The 23953-nt window shown below is 45.3% G+C and overlaps 3 protein-coding genes across 7 annotated transcripts in view; 1 reads left to right on the forward strand and 2 right to left on the reverse strand.

Annotated features, from left to right (window-relative positions):
* On the forward strand, positions 1–15972 carry asap3 (ArfGAP with SH3 domain, ankyrin repeat and PH domain 3). Its single transcript, XM_057011939.1, has 26 exons — positions 1–362; positions 2675–2747; positions 4586–4731; positions 5873–5947; positions 6723–6772; positions 7027–7150; positions 7777–7862; positions 8120–8195; positions 8737–8823; positions 9140–9249; positions 9780–9849; positions 9951–10038; positions 10225–10273; positions 10849–11015; positions 11136–11269; positions 11350–11441; positions 11526–11706; positions 12135–12220; positions 12311–12426; positions 12512–12579; positions 12988–13095; positions 13174–13396; positions 13503–13764; positions 13856–14066; positions 14160–14291; positions 14411–15972. The coding sequence occupies exons 1-26, from the start codon at positions 237–239 to the stop codon at positions 14483–14485; spliced, it is 3015 nt and encodes a 1004-aa protein (XP_056867919.1). The 5' UTR covers positions 1–236; the 3' UTR covers positions 14486–15972.
* Positions 15973–16617: 645 nt separating this feature from the next.
* On the reverse strand, positions 16618–20408 carry LOC130513247 (syntaxin-4-like). Its single transcript, XM_057011952.1, has one exon. It carries the CDS (start codon positions 19808–19810, stop codon positions 19178–19180), a length of 633 nt encoding a protein of 210 aa, XP_056867932.1. The 5' UTR covers positions 19811–20408; the 3' UTR covers positions 16618–19177.
* A 1891-nt stretch (positions 20409–22299) lies between these two features.
* Positions 22300–23953, reverse strand: part of rps6ka1 (ribosomal protein S6 kinase a, polypeptide 1) — a 31297-nt gene continuing 29643 nt past the window's right edge. For all 5 annotated transcript variants that reach the window (XM_057011945.1, XM_057011948.1, XM_057011947.1 and 2 more), the window contains one exon: positions 22300–23904. In XM_057011945.1, coding sequence (XP_056867925.1) covers positions 23782–23904 — 123 coding nt within the window. In that variant the 3' untranslated portion in view covers positions 22300–23781. The remainder of the gene's footprint in view (positions 23905–23953) is intronic.

Consider the following 23953-nt stretch of genomic DNA (forward strand, 5'->3'; position numbering starts at 1 on the left):
CTCCACGCGCACACAGACTCGGGGCGGCGTCGAGTGGGAGAGGACGCGGCACCGACTTCGGCCAACTTTATTTCAGTGAAAGGCGACCCGGCGGAGCTTCGTGCGCTTCTGACCCAAACTTCTGGGAGCACAATGGATGAGTGAAACCTCTTCCCTCCGATGGGAATTGCGCGCGCGTCGGAAACTTTGGGTCACGTTTCTCCTCAGTGAGTTTCGGTTCTGTTCGCGCTCCAAACATGCCGGAGAGAATCAGCGTTTCGGAGTTTGTGGTCATGACAAACGAGGACCTGTCGTCCCCCGGGACGTCGGGCTTTCAGTCCAAAATGAGCGACTGTCGGAACACGGTTTCGGTGGTGGAAGAGGTGAGATTTTGGACGCACGGCGCACACGCACACGCACGCACACCTTTCTCTGTTGTTTACCTGTTCGTGTAGCATGCTTCTATTAGCATTACTCGACACATTGCAGACACGCAGAGAACTTAATAACGTTAATCAATTCATTCGCCTGCGTTTAACTTCATATTTTTGGTTTGAGATTTAAAATAAATACGAATCTGAATCTAGATATCAATCTGCACTCTGGCTTTACCAGATTTTAGTTGAGTGTATTCATCATAATTGTAATTATTTTAACCTATTATCTACTTTAGCACAAGTGTGTTGTTACTGTCTTTGTCCAGATTTAATCAGCTTTGCCAGATCTGAAAACAACTGAAGGCCATTGATGGTTTTTAATGCAGCCAAATAAAATATAGATGCCCTGATTTATGTGGTTTTAAGCTTTTAGGCACTGCTGTTTTCCCAACTATTGCTGTGTTTGTGTGTTTGTGTGCTCTCATACCGCACACCACAGAAAGGGGGCGCAGCAACACTTGAACGTGCTTGCAGAGGACTAAGGGAGAATGATTGAAGCTGCGTGTGGTCTAGTGACTCAAAGTGTTCAGAAGATAATGGCCTTTTTATTTTGTGCAACCTATCTCTTTAAGGCCTTTCGAACTCGCACTTTGGACCTGTCACACGTGTGTGTGTGTGTGTGTGTGTGTGTGTGTGTGTGTATGCATGCTGGTTAAAAGTTGCTCTTCCGAAAGCTCCCGCAGACAAAGGAGGGAAAAGAAAGGCCGCCATAAAACAAAACATCTGAGCAAACAGTCCTTCCTTCTTGTCTGTCTTCTGACGTAACTGTAAAGTCAAAAATTTGGGTCCAGTTACAGTTTTAAACAGTGCAAATCTTCTGGATAATTTCTCAAATCTATCTGAGAAATTAATCTTCTAAGTTTAGTCTGTGATGATCTGATTGATCCATTACCCGGATGTGTGAAAACACATTCCAAAAGCTGCCATGTTGCAGATTGCTGAGCAGGGATGGAGACAGCAGCTGGAAGATGCATTTATCTTGGCTTAATCACCTAAATATGGCCATGACATACTCAGAAATGCATAGCTGAAATAGCTACTTTGGGGAGGGCCGCGTTGGAATCCCTCACATAGTTAAACCCGAATGTTCCTCTCTCAATCTTTGGTTCTTCTGTCGGCTCTGGTTTGCTGGACCCGGCGTGATGAATGGCCTCGGCAGTGTGTGGGCATGTGTGGACGGTTCATGGACGCAGACAGCAACTCCATTTACCAGCTTGGCTCAACCGCTTGTTACTTATTACTCCCGATTAAAGCAAAGATAAAGGAGAAAAAAAAGGAAAGATAAGCAACGGTTTCATTTCCTTCAGCTGCCACCCAGAATGGGTTTAATTATTGCACAGGGACTTCTTCCCGCCAACTAAATGGGCTTAAATAAAACACTGCTGATTACCGCTTTTCAGTGAAACCTGTCATTATGCTCAGATAAATGAAGGATCGGATGTCTGACGGTGGTGATGACTTTCACCTGTTTGTCGAAGATGTTTGTGTCCATTCTCTGTTTGTGTTTCCAGTGTGTGTGTGTTCCTTAACCTAGAAGCAATTTATTAAGCAAAGAAATGACCTTCCACTCAGATCAACCACATGTGAAGCCTTTTAATTAGGCAACTAGTACTTAGGGAGTTGACTTGGAAAGACTGGGAGGGACCATCTAACTGGAGCCTCTGTTACTTACTGGCTCATTAAAAAAAAATTTCTGGTGGAGCCCAGCCTGATGAAACAAGTGGCCTGTTAGACAAGAATAAACAAGGTGTGTGTGAGTTTCCAGCCTCGGATCAGAAGAGGCGAGTGACCAAATAAATGTACAAACAATGTAGATTTTTCCATGTCCTGGGGCTGGAAGTCTTGTTTTCCCCACAAAAAAAACCAACCCATTAAAGCCTGGTTTCATTGAGAGATTCGGGCCGCTCGAGCCAGGAAAATGACAGTAGCTGTCAGACGGGTGCAGTGACACCACTCAGCGGTTGCACGTGACGGCAGAACGACCGTGGTGACTCACTGGTTCACCTCCGTCACCTGGTGTGTGAAAATGCTGCCGAGCTGAAACACACTTGCCAGCTCACACCAGTGTCTGTTTTAAACCAGTTACGACAGACACACAGACACACACACAGACAGAGTGTAGACGTTTGAGTGTTCTTGCATAAGACGGAAGAATGGAAATATCTTCAGTTTCTCACTTGTATTTTCCAAAAATGCTTGAAATTGCACTTCCTGTGATCTGGAACCAAAGTTTCTTAAAGGTGATGCTTTCATTGCAGTCTCTGGAGACGGACCACCTGACGCTACAGAAGATGAAGAAGATGATTAAAAGCATACACACGTCTGGGCTGTGTAAGTCTCCCTCTAATAATCCTCTGGGTAAAGTTCTGCCCATCTCAAAAGTTCTCCTTTAACGTGCACACTCTCATGCACACCCAACCCCCTGCCTCCAGCCTGTATCTTCCTTATTTCCATACTTTCAGGTCTACGTTGAATAAGCACAAGGAAAAGCTGTTGTAGAAGATTATGGATGTTTGGCTCCAAAAATATGAGGCATGTGATGTTCTAAGCAAAGGTCTTCCTCTGTTATGGAAGGATGATCTGTTCAGTGCTGGGGGGTGGGGGGTGGGGGGCTCAGCATAATTCACCATAAGGTCTTCTTACGATGACCTCATCCAGCTCATGTGGGCAGTGGTTTTTATGAGTGAGGCCCCTTGTTATGGGACCAGCCTCTGTGGGAGGCAGGCTGATTGTGTTTATATCCGTATTGTGTACAAGTTTTTCCGTGGTGTGTATTAAAATAAGGACTACAAACCTGATTTTGTGGCTGTTTCACACATGAGATGTGAGCGTGCCAGAGACAGACAGACAGACATCCTGAAGTTGTTTTTCTTTTCTTTTTTTCAGTGCACACTTGTAAGCCTGCTTCCCATTTTGAGGCATTGACAGTTTTTAGTAAAAGTGAGTCAGAGAAAGCCAGAAACCCAGGATTTGGCAACCAGATACCGTCAGGCCCAAGACCGTTAGTGCTCTGTGACAAATCTCCCTTTACGTTTTCTCCTGCATTTAAGCAAAATCACGTGGGTTGGTTCCAGTAATGCTGCCTCCCTCTACCGTTGTGCTCTTGAACCCCTTAATCAGCCCTCATGAATTTTAACAGACTGACTCAACATGGACCCAGAACTGAGTGCCCCCCTCCCCCCACATGGTCTGATGCTCCATTACTGTGTTGCACATGTAAAAACACACGCAGAGAAATGTTCTCTGCTTTCACTGCATGTTCCCTTAAACCTCAGTCCAACTTTTCTGCCAAAACCCTGTTGTGGCCTATAAGACCAGTGTGTGTTCTGGCAGAGATCAGTGAGCAGGGTCGAGGCTCTCAGCTGGTATCTGGTAGTGAGAGGTCAGCTGTGAAATCATCCTTGGAGTTCCCGCATCAGTAGCACAATATAAGATAATTATAATTGATTTATCACTCAAAGCGTCTGTAATGAGCGTCTGTAATGAAGGTTAACATTGACATGTGCTGTGCATATTTTTATGAACAAAATATCCGTCCTGTACTGCTGATAGTGTTTTCACACCATTTGTGGCTTTGTGAGTGGATGTTTAAGCTGCAGAAGCGCTGCTTAGATTTTCTGGTGGGAGAGTGTGGAATGACACAGCAGCTATAAATTTTATGTTGAGCTAAATTCCAGGAATTTGAATTTAAGGGAAAGGTGAGTTCTTGGCTCTAGATTGCCATGGAATTCTAAAACCTTTAAATTATTTTCCACCACAACTCATTTTTCATTCTTCGTCTCAACTTCAACATCTGTTCTCTAATTCCTTAAGTCATATTAAGTTAATTGTCCTCATGTGTGAAATATCTATTTTTGCATAAATCTCATTTAGATGTCAAAATAAACGGAGGGAATTCCAGTCAGTTAGTTTCCGTCATCTTTTTCCAACTACGGTAAATTCAACAAAGCCCATGAAGACACCTGGGGAACTGACCTCTAAGCAGCAGAGAGTTGTGGGCTCCACAATGGGTGGAACCCAGTAATTTATCCCACATGCCTGTCTAGTTAAACTAATCCCGCTCCTCCAGAGCACGTCTCCTTTAAACTATCTGCACATCTCATTTCAAGTGACTTTTCTGAATATGCTCATTTTGCCTGTGTGTGTGTGTTTGTTTGTTTTTTTTTCAGCCCATGTGGAAAACAAAGAACAGTATATCGAGGTTCTGGAGAACTTGGGGAACAGCCACCTGACCCAGGATAATAATGAGGTCTCCACCGGCTTCCTCAATCTGGCCGTGTTCACCAGAGAGGTCACAGCGCTCTTTAAAAATCTGGTGAGGAAAGAGGAGCTCGAACGGTTGAAAATCCGCAACCCCAAAAAGATGGAAATAAGAGCTCTAAAGTATTTAGATGTACTAAGCAGAATGTTCACAAAGCACTCTCCCAACATGTTGAGTATATTGCGTGAGCACCCTTATTACACGCATTGTGGAAATGGCTTTTCAGCAGCTGTGCGCTCGTGGAGCTCCAATCTGAAATCTGGGGCAGGCCGGAACCCTCCCACTGACAATTATCATGGCGCTGATAATTCATCCCAGACCTCCATGCATAACACAACACAACACACAGTCATGCGCTCCCTCCTGCGAGTCAGTCAGACCCTCACGGGGGGAGACTGGGCCGTGCAGATGGGAAGAGGTGGGTGGTGGTGCAAAAACCACCGCACGCGCTCGCACCCCCCTGCATTTGTAGGTCGCGCACGTTGATCCGTGATGGCGATACGCATGCTGATAATTTGGTTGTAGGGTATTTTCCTGGGTCAATACTCGGGCTGTTTCGGGTGCCAACCAAAGCAGCGTTAGGACTCTGGGTCTTTGTATCAATATAAATAGGTCAGCTCAGAAGAAATGTTATTTATGTTAACATTTAGGTTGGTTCCAGTCCAACAGGGGTTTAAAAAAGTTGCCTGAGCATATTCTGGGTTTAAAGTTCAGATGTGTAAAGAGGTGATGACGTTAAAAGGCAGAGCGCTACCAGGCAGCATACGGCCGTATTTCTGTGAGGGAAGTTGTGCTAATCGTAAAGCTGCAGCCTCTCCGGGGCCTTGCTGATTGTGCCGTGACTCACATGATAAAATCAGTTCATCTCATTTCCATCCAAACCTCAGTTTAATCTCAGGTTCCACTTAAGTGTGCACAAACACTCATTATGTCACAGTCGACTTGGATCAAAAAAATTCCTGTTGGTGCCGCTCATTTTCCCGTTTTTTCTCTCAGTGACTCACCACTTCTCAAAATGACAAAATCGCAGGATTTTTTGGGCTTCCCAGAAACAAGAGTCTGTGGGGGAAACGGGTGTATGGCAGAGTGCGCGTGCATAAATATTTGCTCAAGCTGCAAGTGATAAGAGCCATCTGTGGCTAATAATGGAACACATTTTCTTTGCTTTTGTAATTTGCTCTTTTTCTTGTTTCAGGTGCAAAACCTCAACAACATCATGGCGTTTCCTTTGGAAAATGTGCTGAAGTCAGAACTCCGAGACAGCCGACTTGTGAGTCTACACTTTGATCATTAAACACCACTATACCTGCTGGTGTGTAACAATGTATTCAGATATTGAAATTTACACTATACCTGTCAATATTGTAAAAAAGACAAAAAAAACTATACATATATACATTTTAAGAATTATATTGAATGTATATTTATGAAAACTGCATATACAGTCATAGCTGCTGAAGTTGATATTGCGATTTATAAGCTTTATAGCTTTTGATGATGCATCTCTAAGGGTGGTGTCTGTAGGACCATGTCAAACATGATGTTCCAGTGACTATGTGTGTTTATAATTTTTTTGCAGCTGTAAAAATAAATAAATAAACATGTGTATCAGAGAGGATTCCCCCTTGAATGCATAATGCCTATCTGTCTAGGCTGTAGATGCAGCTGATCTTAGAAAGATTTAGAAAGATTTCAGATAAGACGCGTCTGTTTATGCAGAATAATGTGCAAAGTAATGTCCTAAAGCCTAAAACCACAGTCTTGCCGAGAATTGGCCGTGACACCAGACTATTGAGTAAATAGAGGCTAATGCCTCTGTAAGCTCCAGCCCCAGCCCCGTCTCTGAAACAGCCCATCTGAGAGGCGAGTGTTGCTTCACTCGACCTGTGAAGAAAGTGCCAATGTCTGCTCAGATCTTGCTCAGTCGGAGCAAAATGTGAGGATTTGGTGATCATCGGTGAAGGCCTCTGCCAAAACCAGGTCATGTGTGTTTGGGTGTGGTGACTCTTAATTGATGCAGGTTATGTTGTCTTTCGTGTCTACAGGAGCTCAAAAAACAGATGGAGAAGAGTTGGAAGGAGTACGACATAAAAATGTAATGTAACTTTGATGAAGTTATTGCATACAGAGAACCAAATTGAAATTTTATAGCAAGGTCTGGCCTTTAACTGGGCCCCAGTACTTGGTGTAACAGCAGTTTAATCTAATTATAGCTTCCCTCTTGGCCACTCTCCATTAAATGGCCTTCAATAAAACTGATGCATGTCATTTAAAATCACCCAGAAAAAGGGAACAAATGATAAACTAAATCTTTTCCCCATTTTTGCTCTTCCTTCCCTCCCCCATCAGAGGAAAGTTGGAAAAGGAGAGAAAGGAGAAGAGCAGACAGCTGGGTCTGATCAGGACGGAGGGATCGGACGGAGGGGAGGACATGGAGAGAGAGAGGAGGACCTTTCAGCTGCAAATGTGTGAGGTGGGGGATCAGTGCCAGTCTAAACACCAAACCCAGACACCCTTTTTACACAGGCGAGGTGGGCTTGATTTGTGTGGCATGGGTGGTCTTTAAAATATATTATATATATTAGCTTATATTAGCTACAAAGCACGCGAGAACGACGGTGAAGTGCAGGGAAGACTGTTGAGCTATGCTTTTGCATACAGGTGTTGAATTCACAAGGATCTGGACAAAGCTCTGAAAAAACCTTCATCTAACCCCGACTGAGCCCAGCTGCTGAGACAAAGAGGAGAGGCAGGGAAAATGGAATTTCCACTTGCTCCAGACTGTTCCACCCTGCCTCTGCGTGCATGAAAACACAAATATACACCAAACAGAAATGCTCTGCTGCACGCAGCCAGATGGATGCAGACCTTTGTTTTATGGAGCAGTGAGCGTGTAGCTATGACATCCATGCAGGGAATAATCTTCAGTTGGCAAAGTTCACCCACTGTCATCTGTAATTAAATAAGGGATATGATCTTTGGAATCATATAAAAACCAGAGCGAAAACCATTTGTTTGTTTCCTGTCTTTGCTAATCCTGTTGCATGTTTTTGGGCAGAGTAGTTTTGTTAAACTCCAGGTCCATGTTTATGCTTCCAGTATCTGCTGAAGATCCAGGAGCTCAAAGTGCGTCAGGGCCCAGATCTTCTCCAGAGCCTCATTAAATACTTCCAAGCTCAGCTCAGGTCAGTCCCAAACCTTTTTTATTCCCCATTTTCTTTCCTGCACCTTTGTTTACGGAGTTCTACCGAAACATTTTCACTGAACTTCTGTGGTTTGACTTCTTTTTTACAAGCTATTATTACTGTTGTTTACCTGTTAAATCAGACGTTTCCTGTTGGACTGAGCTGTTTCTACAGTTCAAGCATGTGGTGTTCTAGTTTGCTCAGACCAGGCTGTAGAGTGCCACAGTGACTCAGCAAATGTTTTTTTTCTGGTTCAGTTTCTTTCAGGATGGACTGAAAGCGGCTGAGAATCTCACTCCCTTTATCGAGAAGCTGGCTGCATCTGTTCATACGGTGGGTTCCCCGGAGCTGCTGGTGGTTCGCTGGCTACCTGCCTTCTGTCAGTCTGTTTATGTAAAAATCTTAGTCATCCCATGTCTGTATACAGTGTTGTTATTTAGTAACTTCAGGCAGAATATTAGTCAGGGTTAATAAGTCAACTCTGTTTCCAAAAGTTAATATTAAAAATATCCCCCATTTCCATCCTTTCTCCATTGCACACCACTCTTGACTGGTTCCCAGTCAGCAGATACTTCTCCTAACTCTTTCTGGAGGGAGTTTTGGAAACCTTGATGTTATGGAAGCGTTAGAGGTTTTTCTGGTTCTGCATGGACAGCGTAGTGATTTGTTCAGGCATGCCAGACCTCAGCCTCTGAGGAGAAAATTCACACAGAAAAGTTCTGTAATGCTTGAGGTTAACTGATTTATGTTCCATTCAGAGCTGCTCACTGGGCTGCTTTAATCCAAACCGTACCTTCTCTCAGAAAAGCACGCCCCCCCACCTCTGTTAGACCTTTATGGAAACCTGGTTTGTGTGTGTGTCTGTGTGTTTTAGGTGCGCCTGGACCAGGACGAGGAAGTTAAAAAGCTCACACAGTTGAGGGATTCTCTCAGATTACTGCTGCAAGTTGAGGGGAAAGAGGTACGCTCATTCATAACAAACAAGCCCTGTTTACATTCGCAACGTAGTCCAATTACAGTTCAGAATCTAGTTAAAGCAAAGTTTCCAGAAATATGTTTACAGACATAATCTGCTTACATGGCATCCAAAATTTTCCAAATATAATACAATCGACGTGTTATCAGTAACTGTTTTCACAGCTTTCTTAGGCATAGCAGAGGTCATCGGAAACATTATCTTTTCTTGTTAGCTTGCTAGTTGTGGCAATCCGATTACAACCGTTTCACATTTTCATGAGCTTCAGAACTGGAATAAAGAGTTTGATCCTGTATTCCAGGAGTATCTCAACAGGAAGAACTCCGGCAATGGCTACAGCATCCATCAACCACAGGGCAACAAGAAGTACGGAACTGAGAAATCTGGTTTCCTGCTTAAGAAGAGCGACGGGTGAGTGAATGCTGAGTCAGAATTACAGCTTACAGGTTCAAACTTGCATTCCATTATTATAAAGTGATGCAACTCGGGAAAGCAGTTTTGCTAAAACTGAGGACATGAACATCGAATCTAGCGCAGTTGTACCTGGTAAAGATAAAGAACATGCAGCTCTATGTGAACTCCATCTGGTCTTCATTATTGTGAAATGAAAACTCAGGCAGTGCCCCCCTCCTTTCAAACTTTTTGGCAGACTCCACAACTGAGTGGTTCCAAGTTTTGTGTCACGTAGATACACACACACACAAGCACAAACACACACACACAGACGCACACACGGAGTTAGATTACAGTGCGACACAGGGAGAGGATGTGGTTGTGAGCGGGGAATTGGAGATGGAAGAGGCCACTGACGCATGTTCTGGGTCGTTTCAGTGCTGATCACCATTATTTGGACATTTACACTATCATCACTTAGTCCTGAACCGCCCAAGGTCTCCCTCAAATGATTTTTTCCCTCCCTTTTCTTGTTTGTTGTGCTGCAGGATCAGGAAAGTGTGGCAGAAGAGAAAATGCGGAGTGAAGTTTGGCTGCTTGACTATTTCTCACAGCACGGTGAGGATGTGCGGGCCTGTACTTTTCACCAGGCATGTAAATTCTGATAAAAGTCAGCAGAGATCTATTTATATTTTCCAAAACACGCGCTTGATTTTCAGATCAATCGACCCCCGGCCAAGTTGAACCTACTGACCTGTCAGGTGCGACCGAACCCTGAGGACAAGAAGACCTTTGACCTGGTCACAAGTAGGTTCATTTCTAATGTCTGACCCATGACACTTTCCACTCTGCATAACATCACTCAAGTGTCATCTGGGGTCCAGATGTATGTTTTTCTTCCCGCTGTTCACGTTTTCACCCCTAATGGGGTAAATTGCTCTCTCAAACTGCAGCGGCTGCATTACAACACCCTTTTTTTTTGCTTCTCCACAGATAATCGAACGTACCATTTCCAGGCAGAGGACGAGCAGGAATGTCTGATGTAAGTGTTGAAACAACTGTCGTTTATAATTTACACTGCCTTATCTTCTGGTTTCAGGCTGTTTTAAGCATGTTGTTACACGTCATTCCCCTAGTTTTTTAGTGCTTGGTTTTAAAAGGGAATGTACACAATGGCTGCAGTGTTATTGCGGTGAAGAAAGGCTGAGGATGTCCTCCAGGCGCCCCCTCTGACCAGCTGGAGTTGGGTGGAACTTTTTCTAGCCACTGACAGCCAACAGCAGAGCTTGATTGTGTGTTGTGGGGATTGAGGGAAGTAGACGAATGTCTTTCTCTTCCTGCCCTTCCCCTGCGTGTGGGCCTCCGAGCAGCGCTTTTGATGTGAAGTGCTCCGAGTTTGGGGACAGAGAGATGGAAAGAGTTGAAAGGAAAAAAAGTTCAGGGTTCTGGAGATGACAGAGGTCCAGTATGAGGCTGGAAAACAGACAGAGAAAGAAAGCTGAATTATCTCTGGATACAAATTCAAAACACATGTGGGATTCCTTCTGATCCTCTCGGGAATGATGATCTTTTAATATTTATTGAAGTGCTTTTGTACTGTATGTGTGTGTATATTAGCTGGGTGTCCGTGCTGCAGAACAGCAAGGATGAGGCCTTGAACACAGCCTTGGTTGGAGACCAGCTTCACCTCCAGGACAGTGGGCTCCAGGAACTCTCTCGGGCTATCATAAGTGAACTTCGACAGATGCCTGGCAATGACTCCTGCGCTGACTGTGGAGCTCCAGGTTAGAAAAAAAGATAAATCTATTGAATTGAATCTCTTTTACGACCAATTTTCACAACTGTAAACATTCATAAGCTCAGGCAGGTGGACTCATGTCTCCTTTCTGACCTGTGCACCTCAGATCCAACATGGCTGTCGACCAATTTGGGCATCCTGACCTGCATAGAGTGCTCTGGCATCCACCGAGAGCTTGGCGTCCACTACTCGAGGATCCAGTCACTGACTCTGGATCTCCTGAGCACCTCTGAGCTTTTGGTAATACATGCACCAAACATTATATTTGATGTTCATTGAACTGCTTTTGTCTGGAACCCTCTCTTTGTATGTCACTGCAGTTGGCTGTAAGCATCGGCAACTCCAGATTCAATGACATAATGGAGGCATGCCTTCCAAATGACTCAATCAAGCCCCTGCCACAAAGTGACATGTGAGTCTGGCAGGAATTGTGATTGTTTAGCAAATAAGACTTGTCAAATGTTAATCTCTTCTTCCTTGCACACTGAACAACAAGGAATGCCAGGAAAGAGTACATTGTGGCGAAATACGCGGAGCGTCGTTACGTCATGCGTAGAGAAGAAGCAGACCCGAGCCGGCTGTATGACACTGTGAGGAGTCGTGACCTCACCTCTCTCCTACAGCTCTACGCTGAGGGAGCAGACCTCAGCAAACCACTAGTGTTGCCTGACGGTCAGGTAAAGAATAAACATTTCTTAACATGAGACATGAAAAACTGCCCCCTTTGATGTCTGTTTTTAATTTTTCCCTCATCATACTTCCCTCTTTCCTCTGCTCATTTCCATTAAGCTCCATCTTTTCTCCCGGTCCCTCTTCTGGCTCAGAATGAGCTGCACATCTGACAGTGCTGACTCAACTGTGTGTGCTTGTGTGTGTATTTGTTTGTGCTAGTTGTCCTTGGTTTATTATTTCAGCTTTTAGGTCAGAGCTCATGTCTCTAGTGGACAAGTGAGCCAGGCTCATTGAATTACACAGAAACGTCCCATAAACATACCCGTTTTGCTGTGCAAAAGCAAATATTTGGATGTGCATTTAGCCAAATCAAATTACCTTCAATGTACCGTAGATGACAGGGCTCAACTTGCCCTCTTTTTTCCCATTGAAGGGGGTGAAAGAGACGGCTCTCCACCTTGCCGTGCGCCTTGAGGAAAGGAGCTCTCTGGCACTGGTAGATTTCCTCTGTCAGAACAGGTCAGACCCTGCACAAGCAGTCACATGGATCATTCAACTTGCTCAGGAGTTCTGCTGATGCTCATCACCGTCTGTATGTTCACATCACAGCAACTGTCTGGAGAAGAGGACAGCAGAAGGAAACACTGCACTCCACTACAGTGTCCTGCATCACAAGCCAGAGTCTCTAAAGTTGCTGCTCAAATCGAAGGCATCCCTGCACACAGGTGCAATTTTAAAAAATGTTAAAGAACTTTTTTTTTTGCTTGGTGCTAGTTCACCAAACAATCCCATCTTTCTCCTCTACAACAGTGAACTCTGCAGGAGAAACGGCCCTGGATGCTGCTCGGAGGCTTCAGCACTTGCAGTGTGTCGACCTGGTGAGGCGCTTTTTAATCATCTGTACACTTTAGTTTAAAGTCATCTTCAATCTCTTGGGCAACTTAGAGGGGGAAGGGGGGGAGTACTTCCACGATTGGATAGGATTCCTTGTGATCCTTCCCTGTGCAGCTGAAGTCACTCCCAGGATAAGAAACTCTATCCTCATCAGGCCCCGGTGTGCATCATTCATAAACAAGTTTTATTTTCTTACCAGCCATCTGCCCCTCTGAATCAGACCCCTCTTCTATCATATCCTGTCTTTATGGTTTTTGTGTGTAGAGGAAAAGAACAGGAATCTCGTCCATTTACCTCAAAATTTCACATAGAATAGAAATTTTGTAACATTTTGTTTTAAAAGAGAAACTTATTTTTAAGTGTGTGTGTGTGTGTGTGTGTGTGTGTTTTAGTTGGAGCTTGCTCACAGTGGGAAATTCAACTCTCAGATCCACGTGGAGTTTATGTGGGAGACACATTCTCAGGAGTTTTATGACAGCGAGGATGATCTGGATGAGAGGGTAGGTTTCTGCCTTGCTGCCAGAAATATCTGGAGATTTTAAGTAATTCCACATTTACATCTTTCCTCTTTGGAGCAGGTTAGCCCATTGCCCAAAAACCGCTCCCCGCTTTCATCTAACGGAGGTGGTGGAAGCTCCTTTGCCCGCTGGAGCACCAACAATTGTCCCAATGGTGGAGCAGGAAGCAGACCTTGTCAAACCTATGAGAATGTAGAGTTCCTGTATAGAAACCCTCCAGCCAGCAGCGCCCTGTCTGGAGCATCAGCACCTCCGCCTCTGCCAGCTAAAATCATTCAGAGAGGTGGGTTGAAATTTAAAAAGAAATCTGTTTTAAGTCAAATTATCTTAAATTCAGTGTAGTGTAAACCTGATATCAATGTCACTCTTTGACTGGGTCTCTTCCACAGGTCGTTCAGACCCCCAGATTTCGGTCACAGCACAGGAATGCACTCCAAATCCACGGCGGTCCTCTAACCCGCCCTCCCACTCTAGTCCACAAACACAAACCAGAAACACATCTTCAACCAGCACAGAAAGCCAAGGCCAAGGGGGAAAACCACCCAAGTCCCCGCATGGACAAGGAGGTCTGTTCAGGGGACAGAGGCAGAGCTGTGAGAGCCACACTGGTTCTCAAAGCTGTAGCGCTCAGAACCACATCGGGCCTGTCAGGTGAGACAGCAGTGCAGAGATCTGGCAGCATGTCGTGGTCAAGTCTGCAGACAATTTGACGGCTTGTGATTTTTGTGTTTAATTTCTGCAGTTCGGAGAAGACGACCTCGTATCGCCGCACCAGTAGCGGCGGGGGCAGCCAGGGTAAATGTAGCACACCGTCTCCAAGCTGTGTGGGCAGTCAGGAGGAGCTCTACTGCAGCTTAGTGGGAAGTGGCTTCACTCAAGCACAGGTTTTGGCACCCGCACGGCCATCCTCACCTGTCCAGGCCTGCATCCCGCGACCCCGCAGGAATGCAATGGTACACGCACACACGCAAACTTTTTTTTCCTCTTGTATAGTCTGTTTTGTTTTTCTATGAATAATCAGAAAATTGAAATTGTGTGTGCTCCAGGTTTCTGGCAGCAGGCCTCATCACAAGCTGGTCATGGCTCTGGTGGACTGCAAAGCAGTCAGTTCTGAGCAGCTCTCCTTTTCAAAGGATGAGATCATCGTGGTTACGGCCACTAGTGACCCCCACTGGTGGGTAAGTGTAACTGCAGCGTCAGGATACCCTAACGCTGCTTCCTGCAGTCTTATAAAGTAAGAAAACAACACTCAGTACGTTTATCGTCACGTGATCATTACACCCTTCTTTCATGACAGGTTGGTCACATTGAGGGGGACCCGAGCAGGAGCGGAAGCTTTCCTGTCAATTACGTGCACAAACTGACAGACTGAAGGGACACTAAAGAGGAAAAGAATTCTATTGCAATAGGATCATAACAATATACCAACTGGAAACTCTGGATATTCCCCATGGAACATGAGTTTGGAACAATACCACAGTAATGGTACAGCACTATGCTGACAAACAACGGGGGAACTGAAGGCTTTCTTGGCTACATGACTTCAAGCTTGCTTGCTCTCTCCGGTGGACTACACTTTAGCTCTAAACGCAGTTCAAATCAAGCCTATAATATCATATAGCCAACTATATAATTTATCATTCTAATATTAGCCCTTTACCTGGTATCAAAAATGGGAAACTGTCTAAGGCACTTTAAAATCTCTAAGAACTGTAAAAATGTATGTAGCAAGCTGCTTTAAAAGGAAGAAGCTTTTTTTTTATAGTAAAAAGATGTCGGACTGTAGGTGCCTATACCCAGATCTCTGATGAAAAGATTGTTAAAGATGAACCCCAACAGGCCCGAGGACCATCACTGAGGTGCAGGAGCCAAGTCTCGTCAGCAGCCTATGGGCACATATAGACCATCGCATTTGACTCTGGCGCTGCAGTCACAGTTGGGTCACAGTTGCAGGACAGCAGATCAATACCCGAAAGCCCTCCCGACCTGCAATATGATGCATTTTAGTTATTGTGTGAGGCGAAGCATGCAGAAAGGAGCAGAGAGAGGTTTGGGTTACTGCAGTGTTCCCTGGTCTCGTCAAGATTTTGACCTGAAGTTCAGACGTCCCCAGTGAATCTGTAACTGGAGTGGCTCCGGGCACAGCTTCCTGGCTGCAACAACAGCGAAGGATCTAATTTCTGTTGGCTCCAGGCATCTGTCTATAGAGAACCTTCAATAATGACTCTGTGGGTTGTTTTTAAAAAAAGAAACCCCTCTGTTCTACCAGGAAATGGCACTTAAAGTGAGCCTGTTGGTCACCCCTCAGCAATAATGAGTCCAGTGAACACACGCTTACTGTGGACTCACTCACACCCTCATTCACAAGCACAATTGTACTTAAATTTAGTCTTCAGGATTATTTAGGGAAGTGAGTTCGGACAAGCGTGGCTGTTCCTAATTTTATGTTAATGCGCTCAATAACGCAACCAGGCTGTCGTGTGCACGTTTTTCTATCCATTAGTCATTTTAACGACCGTAATAGGTCTTTAAAATGACTAATGGATAGAAAAACGTGCACACGACAGCCTGGTAATATGGTTATTCCAGTCCAAAGGACAGTTAGAGGGTCGTAAAAGAGTAAAGAATGGCTGCATAATCAGCTCAGTTTTTTTTAGTGAAGGTGAGCGTCTCTTTGTAATGGTTGTTTGCTGGTCACTGTTTCTGCTTATATTTTCACTGATAATTCAACCGGAAGACCCCAAACGGGGGACAATGATAACCAGTAGCCACTGTAAAATGTAAATATTAAATTAATTTCAGTAAGTATATTTGTAACATACACATAAACCTGTTCAATAAAGTGGCAGTCATTTTTTATAGTCTTAAATCATTTGATGTTTTTATTTAGAGTGACTTGTATGTGCTCTGTATGCACTCTCTGTCCCTTTGGGCATTTGTCCATGTCTTTCTCTGTCCCTGCAGCCTCGTTTCTTCTCCTGGTCTGGACGTTGCTCAGCCCCATTCCAGAGCGATGAAATTCCAGCCGGTCGATTACATAACAAGCGGCCTCATCAGGCCGGTGCACAACGGCCAATACAACCCACCGATGATGTCGTCCACTTTAGTTATATTCCCAGTTGCGTAATTTATAGTAACATACGGATAATCTATTAAAAAACAAAGGTAATCCTGGAATAATCTTCACAATGACATGTTTCCCATTTCAGAGGGTACTTATTAACCATGTCAGGTTGTGATGCATCTGCTGATAGAATAGCTCAGGCTGGATATAATGGAGGCTGCTCTAAGAGCCGTCTGATGTGCCCGTCTAAAAGCTTTCTGCAGGTTTAATGCTTTTTGTTAAGTGGGCAGCAGCAGAAGCATCAGCCTAATGCAACTTCACAAATCCTCCCTGCAATTAGGAGCACTTGGAAGTGAGATGATTTTCCAGTAATTCTGCATTTTCCACCTAAACACTTATCTAACCCAAAATAACCCGCTGAGAAAGGAGCTGAGACTCTCTAGTAATTCTGTTCCTTTATTTTAAATCGGTCTATCATACAAAACCTGATCGCGTTAACAAGGAGATCTATTAGTAGACATTTACTGGTGTGTTGTAGCTCTGGAAATCGGAGGGTCATGGGTTTAAAATGTATGCACCGGACAGCAGAACATTCACTTTTGTACTGAGCAGCAGAAAGAAAAGCCTGAGCTGTTTCTAAAAGCACTGACTTTCAGTTCAGATGGTTTCAGTTTTAGTTTCTAATCCTGAAAAACAGCCTAATGGCATGTTGCAAATTAGGATTAAGGCTAGGGAATGATACAAATAACTCATATTAAAGTAACCCTGTGAATGGGTGTAATATTCCACAAATAAAATTAACATCCATAATAGCAGAAAAATGCACGACTTAATCAAAAATGTGTGGTGAATAAAGTACATAAACATTTGGTGTCCATCAGAAATATACATCATACGTAACAACACATCAACAGGGACGAGACAACATTCCTGTCAGTGCAGGGCTGAGAATGCACTCAAGCATTTTTAGATACTTTCTATCGGTCATGTGACCTTAAATCTATTAGCAAACTCCAGAAACGATGGATAAAACTGGATCTAACGCGGGTTTAACGATGCAGCTGCAGTGTGTGTTTTGAAAGAATAAGCAACATTGATTACATTCATTCTGCAAGTGGGCCCAGAAATCTTTGGGATTGTCTTTTTCATTCATGGAAAACAACAATAATGTGCAGTCCAGCGGCGGTGCGCGAGTTCTCCTGCTCAGATATTGGTGCGATAACCTTGGCCTTCCGTGGTTTTGTTACTTCCATTGCTCAAATGCCGTATAAGGCCTAACGAGAGCAGCCTGGCTGGCTGTATAATCAGGTACATTACAAGTGTGTACAGGCTAAACTCTAACACTATCACTAACCTGGGACCAACAGGAGGGCCTTGGAGGCTTCGTAGCTTAGCTGAGCATGTTTGAGATGTGCACAAAGACGGCGAGCAGTGCTTTCCTTGGCCATGTGGAATGCTTGTATACAGTCGAGGTTATGGACATTCAGGTTACCATGGCTATTAGTCATGAGGACATTTCGACAGTAGCGTTTAAAAAAATAAAAATAAATCAGAGTGATCGTCAAAACTGATCGCCGAAGCCCTTATTGTCAAAACAGGATTAAGCAACTGAAGCTTTATTCTGACCCACATTTAGTCCTAGATTCACCTCTGTTTTGTTTTTTTACTTTCTAATCAAGCAGCAAAGCCTCAATTTCCCTTTCAGCCTTGTCAGAGAAATCTCAAATCACTTTAAAATAAAGTGGAGAGCCAATAAAAAGAGTAAAAGAAGCGCCAGCCTGAGGTTGTGCAGCCAGAGGGCCCAGTAACTGTTGCACTGCAGAGAACCCACACTGCTGATGCCACACGTGCCTTTGTTCATTAAAACCTGCAGCAGGATTGGACGCGTCCCTCGTCCATCTCCATGTTCATGAGCCAAAAATAGCTATCCCTGGTGTTTTGGCTGAGCTTTTCTACGCACGCACGTATGCGTCTGCAGCACTGAACTGCTGGAACGGGCAGATACAATCAACCACCACAGATCTAAATACAAAATGAACGAAGAAAGGAAGCGAAATTAGGTCAAAAAATTGAAATCTATACACAGTCTTCAGGCACCTACTGCATAAGTGACAGATAATGTGCAACAGCCTCACGCTTATTTGAACTTCTCAGTATTCCACAACAAGTACGATGCTAATGAAGCTGCTTATGTGCATTTTGGACACCATATCTGTGACATTCCATCCAGCAGTGTTTTTCTCTAACGCATGCATGGCTTAATGCTATCTTCTGGAATCAATACTTCCCCCACACATGCAGCCAATTAGTTGTAAAGGGCTGTGTTGTGCAATCAGCACAGCAGTTTCATGCTCCGCTAAACACTCTCTGGTTTGGTGGAGGCAGATTTAGGGCAGAGATGAGCGGTTGCTAGGTGACTAGATCAAGGGAGGCCACAGGTGGGATCATCCCGGCACAAAAGCCTCCATGGCTCCCTCGCTGCCCCACTGCTGGGCTGCCCAACAGCAGCGGTCGTGGCGCCAGAGCGAACGCTCGAAGACGCCAAGGCACATTTTTTGCTACCCCTGCGTCCCCGCACCCTTGCTTTTATGTAAGGATGCGGCAGTCTACCAGAGCTTGACATTCTATCACTCTGCATGCTGCCTCTGAACATAAGAGCTGTCCTCCCACGCCACCTGAAATGACTCATCCATGCACCACGAAGAGAGCGATCTCTACGCTGCAAACAGCCGAGCGTCTCTGCAAACCTGGGAGACATCCTGCACGCTTCCACTGGCGCGATGGCCGTGCTGAACAGAACCTTCCTGCAGGAACACACCGGAATCTCTGCCAGCGTGCGTGATGATTATAGGCACTCTAAAGATGTGGAGGACCAGCCTCAGGATATGAGAGCAGAATCTGAAAGCAGCCATGTTGAAAAGCAAAAGCTAGAGAACAGAGATGTGTCCTTATGTTATTGTAAAGCACAAAAAGTTAAAATGCAACCCCCTCCCCCGTGATCTATTTGAGTTTCACAGGCCACGGGAGGCATGTGCGGAGTCCCAGCATGGAGGAGAAGACGATGGTGGGTCGATGCTTTTTGAACCTCAGGCCTTTCTTCAGTCGCTGGCTGTTCTCGGCCACGTACGTTTCCCCCTGCTGGACACTGCCGGATATCCGCGACACCAGCTCCCCGTGAACCACCACCTCCTGCTCGGAGCGCACGAACACCTCCCGGAGCTCCTCCAGCCGGCGCTCCATCTCCCGGATGACGCGCTGGCGCTCCTCCACTTCCAGGAGGCGACGACGAGCCGCCTCGAACTCCATGCTGGAGCTGGGAGTGACGAGCTTGGATGAGGGCGCCGTGGCGGAGGCGGACGCGGGGTCGGGACGCGCCAGCAGAGCCCCCGACACTCGGCGGAAGTCTCCCATCGAAATGGAGCGTCTGGTGGCCGGAGAGGTCAGGGCGAGGAGGGCGTTGGAGGACGTGGACGGCGACATGGCCGACGGAATCAGAGGAGTGGACGGCGGTGATGGAGTAGGTGAGCCAGGTGGGTGGAGGTTAGGATGCGGGTCCTTGTTTTCGATAGCCGCGGCTGACGCGATGTCGCCGCTCGTGTCCTCACCGCAGGTGTTTCTCTGCAGCCGCTTCATGGCCCTGCTCGCCCTCCTCCTGCTCTCGGTCGTCCCGGCTGTCGGTGGAAATGTTCCCCTCCTGCTGCTCCTGCGTCAGAGCGGCGATGTGCAGCGGTCCGACAGGAACCAGCTCCATTCATTGATAGGTCTGAGCCGGCTGAGTGCCTGTGCGGTGCCAGGGAGGGGCCTGCATGTCTGCAGATGATTGGGCAGCTCGCCTCGAAGCTGCTGATGCTGCTGTCGTCTCTTGTTTTGTTGTCGTCATCTTCATTTTAGGCCTAAACACGCCCGACACTCATCTGCCCCCCTCTCCCTCCCACTCTTAACTCATTTTCTGCCCCCTCTCTCCTTCCACCAGCTGCTAAATTTCCATCTTTCTCCTCTTCTCGTCTGCGGTTGCCCCTAGCAACGCCCTCTCTGCATCAGATGGCGCACACAGGAGGGAGGGTTGATGCTCCAAATTCCCTCTCCCATTTGTCACTGTTGCTCTTTAGCATCCTCACCCTTCTTTGGTGTGCATGCTCTCCCACATTCATTCTGGTTCTGACCCATTTAAAGTTTCCGTTCCTTCAACAAAGCTTTAAGATTCGCAGACTGTTTGTGACTGATGCTAACTCATTAGCTCACAAGGTGGTCATACGTGAATAAGGCTTTTAGGACAGAGGTGTGTGTGCGTGTGTGTGTGTGTGTGTGTGTGTGTGTGCATCAATACAGACCTTTGAATTTTTTATCCTTCACTTTGCTCTTGGCTGAATTGCACCAACGGTTCCTCGGCTTTTAGCTCCGTAGATCTGAGCGGAATCACCGAGACAGAAGAATGAGGGCTGCAGATGAGTGAAGCTCATTGATTAATCACTGATCCATGTGCCCGTCCCTGAAAGGTCAAAACTCGAAGACAATCACATCATTTCTTTAGCATAAACTCTGATGTGTGCAGCAGCTCTGTTTTTCAGATGTTTAATCTCCAATTGTGTAATAGATTTTAGAGATCAAACAGGCCTCAGATCAGGGTTGTTTTTTTTCCTCATGATGCCCAAATCTGGAAGATTCCTGCAGTTGCACAACCTTTAAACTTTAGACTAATCCAGTACGCTGTGCACGGATCCGCATGCACAGATCATCGTCACTGAGCTGCCCTGCTCGGCTTTGCTGCAAACAGATGTAACTGAACACGTTTTTAATCACAAACACCACAAAATGTGCAGGCTTTGTTGAATATGCAGACTTCATTTCAAGCACGATTTAATATCTACATAATGCAATGAATCAATTTTTGCTTAAATTTTTTATATATTTACTGCTTATCTGTTTATAGTCATATCTTAACTAACTGGAAGGCAGCACTCAATCTCTTGACCTCAGATTAAAGATAATCTGGGTTGTATGAAGGTATTTGCTGCCTGCACATCTGTGCCTTCACCTTGTCCTGTATAAAAATGTCCCTCGTTCACACACATGTACGTGTGTGTGTATGATCAAGCAATAAGACTATATTAGTTACATATACATTGGAGGCCGTACATAATCACCAACATCTAATTTGTGTGTACACTTGTGCTAATTTAAGGTGAATTATGGGTGACATTTTTTTATTACCAGTGGGTTGATAAAAGATAAATGGGGGCATTTTATGTATGCATTTGCAATTTTAATAAACGCACAGGGATGTTTGTTTGGTTTTTAAATCTACATGTCAAGAATGAAGCATCTGACGACACCGCAGCTGCAATCCCATCCACTCTGACATGTAAGAAAAAGAAAATGACGCCTTCACTGGAGCGATGACATCAGTGAAGACAGAGACATCGACTGAACTGTTTCTCTTGTCCTCCTCGGGGACAAATAACGGCCACGATGGGACTCTTCATTTGCGTTGTCTTCAATATCAGTTGCTGCACACACGCGTCTTTGAAAATACAGGTCAAATACAAGTCATTAATTTTAACGTGAATGACTGGAAGGGGATGTCGAAAATACAAAGCAGTATGCCAAAGGGAAATATATGCAAGTCTCAAATGATTAAAAGACAAATAGTTCTGAAGCAGTGTCTGATTAAGATTATGCTGCAGCGTTCAGTGCCGTTAAGTGACTTCTTGATACTATAAGGCAGATTGAGGTCCACGTCAAGACGACACAGTAAAAAGATGATGGAGAACAAGGGGGAGCTGCTCCAGGCAAGAAGACGCAGATGGAGAGGCAGGGAGGGAGTGACATTTTAAATTCAGGTGCGAGTAAATCAGTCAGCTGTAATATAAGTAAGAAATACACCGCAGCATTACAGTGTTTTTTTTAAAAAAAGATAGAGGGTGTTGCTCTTGGTCAGCTACAGGTTTTATGATCAACGATATTAAATATTGATCTTTGTCTCCCCCGAGCGGACACTTTTGGAAAAACGCATCCGTTCATAGGCCAACCAGTAAATGCTGGTCAGGTAGATTCTTAAGACGCAATTATCCATTAGAGGATATATATTAGTCTAAGACAAACATAAAAATCGAAGAAGCAGGTCATCATAGCAACTGTTTTTTTAATATTCATAAGATATAAAAATCTTCTTTATTATACAACATCTTACCATGAATTTTTTAACAAGAAGGGAGAATTTTGCCATGAAACAAGAATTAGAATATAAGTTTGATCCCTTTTGAGGTAAGACAGCTGGTTCCTTGATGGTTCAGTCACACAGGTCTTCCCCTCCACGCAGTTTATATGAGGTCTGCCTCCTCTGAAGCACATTTATATCTATCGACTTAAATTCAAAAGATGAGTTTTCGAATCATCAACGTCAGTGGATCTCCAAATAGAACAGAAATGAAATAAGCACAGAATATGCCAGGCTGAAGGATGTTTCCCTTCCTTTGCTTATGGAAGCAGGGGGGGACCTGTGCAACTGAAGTCCACAGACTGATGCGTGTGCTCAGCCAATCTTCCATTATTTTCAAGCACGATTTTCTTTCGACACAAATAAAAATAACTACCGTAAATCAACAACGAAAGCAGCCATTACAGGAAACAGCATTCCAAACACATTATTCAAGGAACAGTGAAAAAAACAAAACAAGAAACAAAGCCAATACAGGATTTCTAACATGCCACATTGTTCCTTGGGCAAGTTTCCTTTCACAGAAAGCCACCTATGTTACTAGATTTGTAGTAATAAAAATAACAGACGTCTCATCTGGTTGCCAGCAGATCAACCAAGCAAAGAGAAAAAAAGAGGAAGAAAAACAAGAAAACCACGTGACATCATCACATCACCGGATCATGCACATATGACCCCTGCAGCGTCTCAAAAGACAGTAGAACACACACGGACACGCCCACGTGCACGCTGTCAAACAAAACACAAAGCAGGAGGTCGACCGGAACCGAAACGTTAGCATCAACACTTCCTGGAATCCACCTGTTCTGGTTGTTCCAAAGAGGCAGTTATGGCAGAAATGTCTACTACTCATAAAGAAACGTTCAAAAACACTTAACAGCAGTGGGACAGAGGTGGAGCCGAGGGCACAGCTCCGCTCGGCGGCACACCTGGTCATATAAAGCTCATCGACTCTACAAAAAGAACAGCAAAGATGGACGACACGGACAGGCAGACGGGCGTGCAGCAAGCTGAATGACAGACCAACCACTGCGAGGATTCGGAGAGAAAAACGGTCATCGCCACGATCAAAAACGGCGTTGTGGTAGTTCCGGCTCACACACACATTCAAGCAGCCACACAGCGCCGATACACCCAAAAACCTGCACCCTCGGATCAGCCCTCGTCCCTCCCATCGACCTTCGCCATCTTTCGCCGTTTCACCGTTGGTTGGCTGACGAGTCGGGACAAGGAGAGCAGGACGACTGGTGCCACAAGATGGGGGTGGGGCGGGGTCACAGTCAGTGTTTCTTGGCTGCGAGACGGACGCGAGGTCCCCGTGCAAGCTGACCGGGCGATGGAGCGGTTTGGGTCAGTCTCCAGTAAGCAGGTCGGTGGTTTCGAGTCTCTACAGGGACGTGGAAGGAAGCTTCCTCACACGTCTTTGGGCCAGGAAGGAGCTCTCGATGGGCTTCAGCTCGGGAGGGGGTTGGGAGTTCTTCAGGGCGGAGTAGGTGGCTGCCATCGCACCCTGAGGAGAGACAGGATCACATTTCGTTACGCAATTTGCAGTTTTACTT

Source organism: Takifugu flavidus, chromosome 16 (assembly GCF_003711565.1).
Source record: "Takifugu flavidus isolate HTHZ2018 chromosome 16, ASM371156v2, whole genome shotgun sequence".
NCBI lineage: Eukaryota > Metazoa > Chordata > Actinopteri > Tetraodontiformes > Tetraodontidae > Takifugu > Takifugu flavidus.

Bases quoted from the DNA above. Each gene is read 5' to 3' on its own strand.
- asap3 (XM_057011939.1), top strand. From the start codon at position 237: ATGCCGGAGAGAATCAGCGTTTCGGAGTTTGTGGTCATGACAAACGAG. The intron at 5,948-6,722 runs GTGAGTCTACAC...TCGTGTCTACAG, and splicing joins AACTCCGAGACAGCCGACTT to GAGCTCAAAAAACAGATGGA. The intron at 8,196-8,736 runs GTGGGTTCCCCG...TGTGTGTTTTAG, and splicing joins TGGCTGCATCTGTTCATACG to GTGCGCCTGGACCAGGACGA.
- LOC130513247 (XM_057011952.1), bottom strand. From the start codon at position 19,810: ATGAAGCGGCTGCAGAGAAACACCTGCGGTGAGGACACGAGCGGCGAC.